This window comes from Ursus americanus, chromosome 29 (assembly GCF_024610735.1).
Source record: "Ursus americanus isolate L20-20 chromosome 29, mUrsAme1.1.p, whole genome shotgun sequence".
Taxonomy (NCBI): domain Eukaryota; kingdom Metazoa; phylum Chordata; class Mammalia; order Carnivora; family Ursidae; genus Ursus; species Ursus americanus.
The window spans coordinates 16,549,553-16,561,878 of NC_142155.1; the positions used below are offsets into that span (position 1 = coordinate 16,549,553).

Here is a 12,326-nt window from a genome sequence, read left to right on the forward strand (position 1 = left end):
TAATGCATGTATACATTCACTGAATTACAAACATTAAGATTCTTTGAGACCTAAAAATAGCTACAGGGAACATATTCACTAAAATATAATAGCAAATACATTTTTTAGGAAAAATAGGGGTAATAGGAAATCAAACAACCTGTGTATAAATCATTTCTGAGTAAACATAGTTTTATGAATGACAAAGTAAGTTTATTTTAAAGTAAAACAAATACATTTTTTAGGACATGGGGGTAATATGAAGTCAAAATTGTTCATGCATAAATCAACTTTGAGCAGTTAACATTAAGGTAATGTAAGTGTATTTAGTCATTATCGTTTCATGAAACTACATTCAGAACTTAATGATTACAAAAATAAGAATTACGTGACCTCCACATCTGAGAATCTAAATGACTTGGGCTGTCTGAGCTAAAGAAGTCAGCGTGTGATGAAGCTTAATAGTCAATAAATAGTTAACTAGAGCTACCCAAATTCTTTTTTAATGTCAGCACAAAGATTCAATAAAGCAATTCTCCCAGTGAAGTTTTCAAAACAAAAAAGAAGTTAGGATAAATTTTAAAAGTATGTAAATAGAATTACATGTTTTATGTAATTCTTTTTTTTTTTTTTTCTGGTTGATGCTGTTAAGATCTCATTTCCTTTTTTTCTCATAAAATATAATTGAAGAGGAACATTAAAATGAATCTGGTATATTTGCATGGGGTGCATTAATTTTACCAGTAGTAAAATTAATTTTAATTAAGAGATTTTTCTACCAACTAAATGAAGTATCTTACACGCCCAATCAATTCTTGCCAATATGATTGCTCTACAAAGAAGGGATGATAATTAATTAGAAGAAGCCCCTTCAAGGACAATTGGTCTACAGTGCACAACTTGAGAAAGAGCTGACATGCACTGTTTCTTTTCAATGTCATCATCTATGTTCATTTTATGTATTATTAGGCTTGAGAAAAAGAGATAATGACAGAGTGGATAATGAGTTGTGAAGTGAAATAAGATAATATGAATCATAGTTAAGAAAAGACGAAATCATAGCAAAAATAAAGAGATAAGTTCTCTGAATACCTTTCTTTTTTTAAAGCTTATGATCATTACAACTTAGTTAACTGAATTTGAAACACACATTTACAACATTTAATATGTGATAGTGAAGTATTTTTTTTTCAAAATGAATGAGTTCTGTGCTTCTGAATTGATATTGCAAACCAATATGTACTTTAAATATTCTCTCTCTTTTTTCTTTGTGAAGTACTAGATCTTATTTGTGGTAGAAGATATTGTAAGATATTGATTATAATCTATTCATTTAAATGACTTTTGTAATTTTATAATGATCAATTGGAGATTGGAAAATTCTTTATCTCCGAAGCAATCTTGATCAAGAGTACTTTTTCTTATTATCCTGCTCCTCTTTCAAGTCTTTTGTTAAATACCTGCTGTTATTTCTATGTCCGTTTAAGATTTTCAGGCCTTGGGGCCCAGGTGGCTCAGTTGGTGAAGCATAAGCCTTAGTCTCAGGTCATGATCTCAGTGTCCTGGGATTGAGTCCCACATCCGGCTCTCTGCTCAGCGGGAAGTCGGCTTCATCCTCTGTGCTCTCTCTCTCTCAAATAAATAAATAAAATCTCAAAAAAGAAAAAAGATTTTCAGTCTTTACTTCAAGATTTAAAAAACAAATCTGAGTTTTAAAAACCAAATATATTTTAGTGCTTTTCACTTACATTACCTATATTTTTTTACAGTTGACAGGATTATGTTAATTAATTATTAAATAAAAATAAGTGTCTTTCATATACAGGTAAGAGACAATTAAAGGGTTTAATGGGAAAAAAAAAAAAACAGGAGTGGAAATATTAAAATACCCAGCACTAAAATTAACAAAAATGTTACATGAGTTCTACATTGAGAAAACTTTAAATACTGCCATAGTATAGTTACAAACACACAAAATCTGGGGAAAAAAAAATTCTACAGATATACCATGCTACTAGAAAGGAGACCTAATGTATTAAAGATTTCAGATCTCCATATTTTTTCATATATTTATGAAGACTTCAGTAAGATAACAACAATGCTTTTATGTTTGTTTTATTAAAATCTACTTGGAAAACTAACTAAATAAAGCCAGCTATACCCTGTAAAAGTGCACTATGTGGGTTGTGAGGCATAGATTTAGTTCTGCCAAATAATAAAGCGTATTATATAGCTTCAGTAATTAAGAGCATGGTACTGTTGCACTGATAGTCAAAACGGCAAAATACAACATCCAAAAATAAATTCAAGTCATGCAGAAAATTTAACATCTAATAGAATTTCCATCTCAGTCATTAGGGTAAATAAGAATTAATAATTGAGGTTGAACAACTGGATCATCATCAGGAAAAAAAAAAAGTCTGATTCATATCTTAACAGAATACTCGTGAGTTAAATTCATATCAATAAAAGTCCTAAAAATAAAAATTTAAATGATAAAACTATCAGAAAAATGTTGGAGAGTTACTTTAAAAATTTGGATGGAGAGGAGCTTTTATAGCTACCAATCAAAATTTAGTTGCCAGAAAAAAAAAAACACTAGTCATTTGACTACATGACAAGAAAAAGTGTCTGTGAAAGACATGATCGAAGCAGTCAAACAGCAAAACAGACAAACTAAAACTGTTCAGAAGGCATAGAAAGTATTCCTAAATATACACGAAAGCGTTCAGCCTTACTCATAATGAGAACAAAGCAAATTTTATAAACATCATAAATATATAATTTTTTCTCATAAATATAACAAAAATTTGAGAGATTTTATACATTCCTTATGAAATGTAAAACCACTATAAAATCTGAGCAAGGCCTTTTCACAATATCCGTCAGTATTATAAATGTGTATCCTGTTTGACTTAGCTTTCCCATCACATATGCTTCCATCCACATGCTAAGTAATTATATATATATATACACACACACACACTTCCATCCACATGCTAAGTAATACACACACACACACACACACACACGACTATAATTGGCATCATTGGTTATTTGAGCAAAAGAATGAACACAAATGTAGAAATGATTATGCAATACTCCTTGTTCTGATATGGCAATCCATGAGATATAGAATACAGGGAAAAGAATGGAAGGCATGCAGTAATGTAGAATTGTGTATGGAATAAGCCACCTTTTGATTTTTTTATATTCAACTTGTGTTTATCTCCCTGGAAGCTTTTTCTATGTCCTTTGCTCCAGGGTTCTGAAATTCCACTATGTTGAGACTTATGTTGCAGATTATAAATTTTTAAAATTGAGATAATAATTGACACATAACGTTATATTATTTTCAAATGTATACCATAAGGATTCTATATTTGTATGTATTGCAAAATAGTCCTCATAAGTCTAGTTAATATCCATACCACACATAGTTACATTTCTTTTCTTGTGATAAGAACTTTTAAGATTCACTCTCTCAGCAACTTTCAAATATACAATACAGTATTGTTAGCTATAGTCACCATGCTATATATTGATCCCATCCCAAGGACTTATTTATCTTTTAACTGGAAGTTTTTACCTTTTGTTCACCATCATGTTTCACCTATCTGCCACTCCCCACTTTTGGCAACCACAAATCTGTTCTCTGTATCTATGAGTTTTTGTTTTTTCTTCCCTTTTAGATTCCACATATAAGTGAAATATACTGTATCTATCATTCTCTGACTTATTTCACTTAGCATAATGCCCTTAAGTTCCATCTATGTTGTTGCAAATGACAAGATTTTCTTCTTTTTTTAGGACTGAATAATATTTCTCTGTGAGTGTGTGTATGTGCGTGAGTGCGCATGTGCTATTCATCCACTGATGGACAATTAGATTGTCCATGCCTTGGCTATTGTCAATAATTCTGCAATGAACATGGGGATGCATATATCTTTTTGAATTAGTGTTTCTGTTAATTTGAGATAAATACTCAGAAGTGGAGTCGTGAGACCATATGAGAGTTCTATTTTTAATTTTTTGATGAACCTCCATGCTGATTTCCATAGTGGCTGCATCATTTTACATTCCCATGATTGTATTCTTGTTCATGTGTAAGCACTTGATAAAACCCTTTTATATGGAAGTGAGTGGTTTAATAATCCCTCTTTTCTGTTTCCTATTTCTGTGCCTCTAACTCCAAAAATTTGATATTGTGTCTCCTAAATTGATCTCATTTTCTCATAATTCTTATCTTTTCCATTTCTTTTTATTGTGCCCTATTTTCTACTCTATTCCCCCAATTAAATATATGAAAACTAGTGTTGAATTTTTTTATTATTTTTGTAACTTTCCTAGACATTTTTACTCTTGTCTAAATTGTACATTTCCATGACATTCTATTCTTTTATATAGATGAAACAAATTTTCTTTTAACTCTAAGAATATTACAGTTTTATTTTAAATTTTTGTCTTCCATTCAGTGCCTCAATTTCTGTAAGTATTTTTAATGATGATGTGTTCTTTCTTATTTGGAACCTTTCTGCCAAATGTTGGATAATCATATTTAATGGCGATGACCTAACAATACTTATTGGAAGCTTACCATGTGAACGTGGGTTTTGATAACTGACAGCTCTGTTGGAGGGTTGCAAGTTGACAGCTGGCCATTCAATGGCAGAATCCCAATGAGCTTGGTATCCTTGAGGCAGGAGCCTCTAAAAACCTCTTTCTCCTGAGAATAAAGCTTGAAAATTATTTGTTTGTGGGCCAGTGGGGAGGAGACTGGTGGGTCAGAATAATTATCTGAATTTGTGATTTGAGAGAAAAGCTATGTCAAGTATTCTCCATGTGTCCAGAACCCAGTACTACATTCTCAGAAACGTTTAAGTCCTGAGCATCTTAAGGTTTCTGCTAAGTACATAAATTTGTTTTTTATAAGTATGCCCTCTAATTACACTTTTGTCTTTTGACTGTTACCATTCTGATAATTTAGTCACTACATTTCCACTATCATTTCAGCTTCTTGAAATTAATTGAAAATATTTGCTTAAAAAAATATTTGCTCACTGTTTCCTCCCTTCTCATTCTCTTTGTGAGTTAACACTTTTATTTTTTCATTACTTCCTTTTTGAGGCTTTGGGAGGAAGAAGGGATGATATCTCAGTTAAGTCCAAATATTTAATCAGATACATCACTATAGAAAACTCTGTTCTTGTAAGTTGGACAACTTAGATGAAATGGATAAATTCATAGAAAAATACTAGTTGATGAATTGATTCAATAATACATATAAAATCAGAATAGTTCTACAAGCTCTAAAATAATTGAATAGTTTTAAAAATCTATTTCCACAAAGAAAACCACTGGAAATATATTGTCTTTATCAAAGTTCTCCCAAATATTCAATAAAGATTGAAATTGAATACTATTTAAACTCCTTCAGAAAATAGAAAGGAGCATTAATTAATTGATTATATAGGCTAGGATAGCCATATTTGAGTTATTTTATCTCAGCACATTGAAGATATGATTCTTATTGGCATCATTAAATTTACTGGTATTTTCTTCTCTTGTGGCTGATCTGCTGATAATCTCACCCACTGATTATTTTATTAGTAATCTAGTCATAATTTTTATAATCTTAAAATTACTAGCAGTTAAATTACACTGGTAAGGTTGAAAGATTTGGAACATTCTGCAAGGCTTCCTAGCTTTTTCCTTTTTTTCCAGAGTTACATATATCTAAACAGGTTTGCACATCAGGAAGATTTCAGCTTGTGAACCAGCTCTACTTTACAATTTAGTTGTAAGTTGCATAGCTTACATAATAGTTTCTGGGAAGTCATGCCTCACAAACACTAGATTTCAGGTTTGTTAACCATAAGCAATTCTAAAACAGAACTATTTGCCAGGATACTGTGGATAAATATTATCTACACAACAAATTGTATTGGTCACTTTACTAGGAGGTTTAGTTATGTTTAAAAGAAACTATATCCAATCTCTTATGTTGTTTCATTACCTGTGAATACTACACCACTGATAAAAAAAAAAAAATCACAGTTTCTCAGTTCAGCATAATTAGTTCCTTTCTCTCCACAATTCTGGGATATCTTTTTGTTTGTTTGTTTGTTTGTTTGTTTGTTTACAGTTTGTTTCCAAATCTCTCATTCCCTAATTCTCTGTTTACCAATTTTATTAACCTTTTTCTATAGATACCTCAACATATTTATCATAGATATTTTACAATCTTTATATAATTCTAAGTCTGAGTCATCTGTTTTTACTCTTTCCTTTTGAATACAGGTCACATTCTTTTGCTTTCTTGCAATGTCATTTTTTATTGTATTACAGATATTATATCTAACAGAGTGCAAAATAGCTAAATTATATATGTATATGTATGCATACCTATATCTATACTGACACCCTCCCACCCCCACATAAACACACTCCCTTCCTTTTTATCAGATGGCTAGGGTTAGGTATTAATGATTTTTCTATTATAAATATTTTAAGGGGCACCTGGGTGGCTCAGGGTCCTGGGATCAAGCCCCACATCGGGCTCCCTGCTCCGCTGGGAACCCACTTCTTCCTCTCCCACTTCCCCCGCTTGTGTTCCCTTTCTCACTGGCTGTCTCTCTCTCTGTCAAATAAATAAATAAAAATCTAAAAAAAATAAAAATAAATAAATATTTTTTGAAATGTATATATCTTTTGAAATGTATGTAAAAAGTGCTTTTAATACAAAATTTATTATATTTGTATCTATTAAATCATCTTCATAATCATTAATTGGAAATTTATTTGACAAATTTAATTATTTAAAAAAATACACTGGCCTGGAAGATGTGTCTTATTTTGATTTCTCAGTTCATTTTGTAAAATAAGAAGATTGGGGGCGCCTGGGTGGCACAGCAGTTAAGCGTCTGCCTTCAGCTCAGGGCGTGATCCTGGCATTATGGGATCGAGCCCCACATCAGGCTCTTCTGCTATGAGCCTGCTTCTTCCTCTCCCACTCCCCCTGCTTGTGTTCCCTCTCTCACTGGCTGTCTCTCTCTCTGCCAAATAAATAAATAAAATCTTAAAAAAAAAATAAAATAAAATAAGATTGGGTCTTATTCTACTTTATGTCTTTTTCAAATTTAGTATTCTATACATATAGAAGCTTATTTTGTGGTAGATATTGTCAAATAGATCTTACCAAGTAATTTGACAACTATCTTTAATAATTTAATGTAAATTTAAGTTTCTGAAAGATTATTTAATTTTCCATCTCTTTGAAAGGATCTGAAGATGGAAATTATGAAGTGGCTATTGATGCCTACTTCTTTCTCTCTGCAAACTATACTGAAGGAGCAGTCTATGTGAACACATCTCAAGACCTTCATTATGTACGTTGGTTCCTATGTGAAGGAACAGTAGAGGTAAGATACATTTATGTAGTAGTTCCTGATTTATCTCTTTAACTCATAATTGTCTGATTTGAAAAAAAAACCTAAAATTGTTAAAGTTGCATATTCAGGTTCAAGATGTGTGTAGCTTAAATATAACCTCAGAAACAAATTCTCAACAATCTACTTGGAAATCTTTCATCTTTTTTTTTCTTATATTTATAAAATAGACAGGTAATAAAAAGTTCTTTCATTTTATCTCTCGTCTTTTTGTGTTCTATTCATGTTACAATTTGCTGACCAATTAAGGCCTCTTGAACACAGTTGTGAGTATGTTACCCTTTTGTTTAAAGATCATAAAGCATTTCCATTGCCTTTTGGAATATATGTAAATTTCTAGAAGATATCTAATCTCTAGGCAGTTTTACCACAATTACAATTATGGGGCCTACGGAAAGAAGACAAAGAGTGACCCTCGTTTACCTCATCTCGCACCCATCTTATACAAATTAGGTAATACTATCAAACAAATAACAATAAGAAATAAAAATTTTATGATCTGAATTTTAAACAAATAAAGAACATTTTGTTGAAGAGATTGAGGAGTTTTCCAAAAAGTTTAGAAAATTAACAGAATATTTATAATCTCCCTTGTGTGGATACAACCTTAATTTGGTTATTTTATAGAAACAAAAACCATATTCTAACTTTATGCTTTATATATTTCATATAAAATTTTCAGTAAAGCCATTTCATTATGAATAAATCCATGAACACGGAGCTAACATTATAAAAAATAATACAAGTCACTGTTTACTTCAAAAAGAACCAGCTGGAGAGGCATTACAAATATAGGCAAATAGACTTTAAGTTTCTCAGAACTTTCAATTTCACTTAAGCCCTCAACTATATACATATTGTTAAAATTCATAAACATTGGTATTAAGCTTAATACATTTAGCCATTCACAGATACACGACTATGCACATAGATAATTAAAGTTTTTATCTTTAAGATATATTTAATCAGCCTATAAAAGAACGTTACATATAATATTAAATTTACTAATTAAGAAATTGTCAGCAAAAAAGCAAGGAAATCATATTTATCTTGGATACATATTTCTATTTCTCTGTATTCTTTTAAAATAATTGCCAACCTTCTTTTTTTTAATTTTATTTCTTTATTTGAGAGAGAGAGGAGAGAGAGATAGAGAGAGAGAATGAGTGGGGGGAGGGGCAGAGGGAGAAGCAGACTCCCTGCTGAGCAGGGAACTAGCGGCAGGGCTAGATCCCAGGACCCTGGGATCATGACCTGAGAGGAAGGCAGATGCTTAACTGACTAAGCCAGCCAGGTGCCGCTAATTACCAGCTTTAAATAAAGTAACTAATATTTGCTTTTTTAGACTCAAGAAAAAACACAAAGACAGCAATCCAATAACTGTTAGTTATTTTATTTTTTCATGATCACACATTTTATATCACTTTGACAACTTTTATGTTAGGCAAAATAAACATAAGTATACATATATAAACATAAATATACATCACTTAACATTTGCATGTCCTAGTTTTCATTCTGTAAGGAAAAGAGATAATTTAAAATTATATTTAGAGATTAATATATTTGTATATTTTTCTTATTCGAAAGTTGTGCAGGTATCCGATAATAATTTCTTAATTCAATTTAATGTCTGTGCAAGGTTGTGATGTTAACCAAAGATTTGGAAATTGCAATTTACACCGTCAAGTTAAGTCCTTTTGATTTGTAGTATCATCAGGAAAACATATCAGTACATAAACATAGTAGAATCAATAAGAATTCACAAGATTAAAACCCTTTTAAATGATATCCATTATTAAAATTTCAATTATTTCAATTTGACATTTTTGTGATCATAAACAATCTAAGGAAACAATGATATAATTCTTTAAAAGTTATATTAAATCATTCTAATTTGCCTGAACATTCATTTATTTGTTGGGAAATTACATAAGCTCTTTTTAATGTAAGTAAACCTCAATGTTCCTATATTTAAAAAAGCGACTTTTGACTTTATGCCAGAAATCTAAGGCATAATTTTCTTTTCATCTAAAAGACTAATTATATTACACACACAGGTACACATTTTGTGCATTAAATTTTTGGCAAAGGGAAAATGTATAAATAAAGCACAGTTAATCATTGTCCTTTTCCTTTCATTTTTGACTGTTTATCTGAATAGTCCTAAAATGTACATATATTGATAGAAAATGTATTTATGATAAATTAATTTTAAAAATTTCCCAACCAAAAAAGAAAGAAATAGCAAAATGAAGAAACAACGGGGATCTAGCTTCAGGCAAATACATGACTATAAAGGTTAATTATCTTCTATCTTCAAAGAGCAGAAGAGGCTTAAATGCAGAAAAGCTCATTTTCACACACATACACATACATACAACTTATTATAGATAGTTTGAACACTCTTGAAAGTGTACTATTCTCATCTACCCAATAAACTCTATCTCCCCATTCTGGTCTCAGGTATCCAATTCTTTGGTGCATCTGGGACAACAACCTAGTGACCTGGTAACAGCTTAACAATAACTCACATCCTTGATAATTCCACACAGCCATATAATTAAAAATCTAGTGCTTATTAATCCCAGAAGCATGAAAATGAAAGAGGGGTTCTTGTGCATTAAACAGAGTAATCTCTCTATTAGACACATGGGATGGAAAGTCTCCTCATGAGAGTCTTTCTCTTTTTGTTCTAATGTATCTGTCAAATGAACAATCTTGTTCAAGTCAAAATTTCCCTAGTGGCCACTCTAATTTCAGATTGTCCTTTGAGAAATTATAGCAATTAGAGAGATATGTACCTGACATAACAACACGAAGGGAGGAATGTGTGGTGTTGAAGCCTATGAGAGAAGACCCCATGAAAACTTACGTAGGTGCCTGTGTAATGTCATGTGGCCAAAACCTACCAAAGAGCGGTCAGTCCAAACTGAGAGCTGGACAAAAGTGTTTACAAGATTTTGAAAAGGTGACGCAAGGAAAATACTGTTCAAGGAATGTAGATTACTGTGACTTTCTCAACTCATTTTTTATTTGGGTCTTCTGAATGATGAAATTGTGAGAGCCATGCTTGTCCTCTTCCAGTGGACATACTCTTTTAGACTCACCAGACAAGTGAGGAAGTGAGAGAAAATTCTTTTTTCTTTGGATCAAATTGGATCACATAATCAAAGGATTTCTAAAATGTTTTCTTATTCTTAGAAAAAAAAATAGTGTTTGGGAATTTGATGAAAATAAATTGGAGTTCAGAGCTGATACTATATCTATGTCACTGTCACAGCTGAGGAGAGAAGTGTCCAGTGGTCCCAGAGTAGTGCACTCTTTGTGGTCTAGGGGTGTGAACTTTTGTAGTGAGGGCATTTTAATTGGATTTTGCAGAATTTTGTGTTTGTTCACAACTGATCCTCCAAAAGACTACCACACAATTCTGTTGATCAAGAGAAACTAATTCTTTTAGGTTTACCACAATAATGAGAAACAACACCTAAGAGGAAGTCTTACTAGTGTGTCAAATGAAGAATTTATGGAAAGATGTTTATATGCTCTAGAGCCTTAGTTGTAGGGGGTGGGTACTTGTAAGGAGTGTTTAGAGTTCATGAATAAAGCTTTGTCTGGTGGACAGAATATGAGAATGTTAAAGTGAGGTTGATGAGCAAGCTGTTATGCTTGGTAAATAACTTATTTTAGTTGGTTCACAGTCTTACTTTCCAAGAAAAGGTATTTCATGGAGCAAAGAGTAAGTTATATTTTATATTTTTTTTCTCAGTATTTTAAAATATAGTATGGGAAATTTGGTTCATTTCACTTCTCATCATCAAAGACTAAAATTCCAAAAGTATTCTTTCCTTCCTTTGTGTTAAAAAATGCCCTCTCTTCAGGTCTTTTTAAATGCAAACACTTTTGGAAGGAAAGCACATAAATATAAGTGAGTTCATTTTTTTTTTTTTTACGTGCTTGCTACAAAAAGGTTATGAGATTATATATTATTATGAGTTACTGGGGACAGAGGATGCTTTTAAAACATCGAGAAGACAGATGGACACTAAAAGTTGCAATAGGAAAGATCTTTACCAAATTTAACTCTTTCACTATTTTTTACTAGGTCCAAGCCAGTATAAACTTGGATTTTAATTCATCCAAGTATATTTTTATTTAGATAGGAATATGATCAAGGCATTCTTAATGTTCCCCACCTTAACTGAATTTTAGATAGGCTTCTTACTAACTATAGATCCCGGACCTCCTTTTTCTTAGAGCATTTATTCAGAAAATTTGCAATTATAAATTCTTTTTCTGTCTCTCTAAAGTATATGCAAATCTACTTTCCGCCTCTTGCCAGTTTTAGGACCCAGGAACTGTCTTTCTCAAGCACCTGGGAACTATTTCTTTGAAATGTAAACATTGAAAGAGAGATGTAAATGTAAACATCCTGTGAGAGGGTAGGGGCCTAACTTCAGTGGGCACCAATTAGCAAACACAGAAGGCCTACTAACAAAGCAAAACCTTTGCAAACTCAAGAATAACTCAATGTGCTTTACTCATTCCATTGATCAGTCTCTCCCCTAATTTCCTCCAGTACTTCTCTAGCTAATGACAGCACTTAAAATCTTTCTTGTCTTGTTTCAGCAAAGTTGAGTTCCATCTCTCTCTTCTATTGCAATAGTCTTGAATAAAGTCTTTCTTGCTTGTTGAATTTCGTCTAGTGCAAATTTTACTTCGACAAATACTTTTCTAAGAATCCAGGTTTCTACATATTTTATAAAGAAGTCACTCACTCCTATGGGTGAAGTCTTTACAGATGTATCTAATTGACATGGCCCAAAAAATAGTAAATATGTCATATATTAAGTCTTACAGTTTCTCGCCTTTGGTATCTCTTTGCTACGTGATTTTACT

At 31.7% G+C, this 12,326-nt stretch overlaps 1 protein-coding gene across 1 annotated transcript in view; it reads left to right on the plus strand.

Annotated features, from left to right (window-relative positions):
* EYS (EGF-like photoreceptor maintenance factor) overlaps window positions 1-12,326 on the plus strand; it is a 1,472,906-nt gene that overhangs the window by 124,839 nt on the left and 1,335,741 nt on the right. Inside the window, 1 exon segment of the mRNA XM_087856898.1 lies at window positions 7,261-7,400. Within this exon segment, the coding sequence (XP_087713024.1) occupies window positions 7,261-7,400 (140 nt within the window).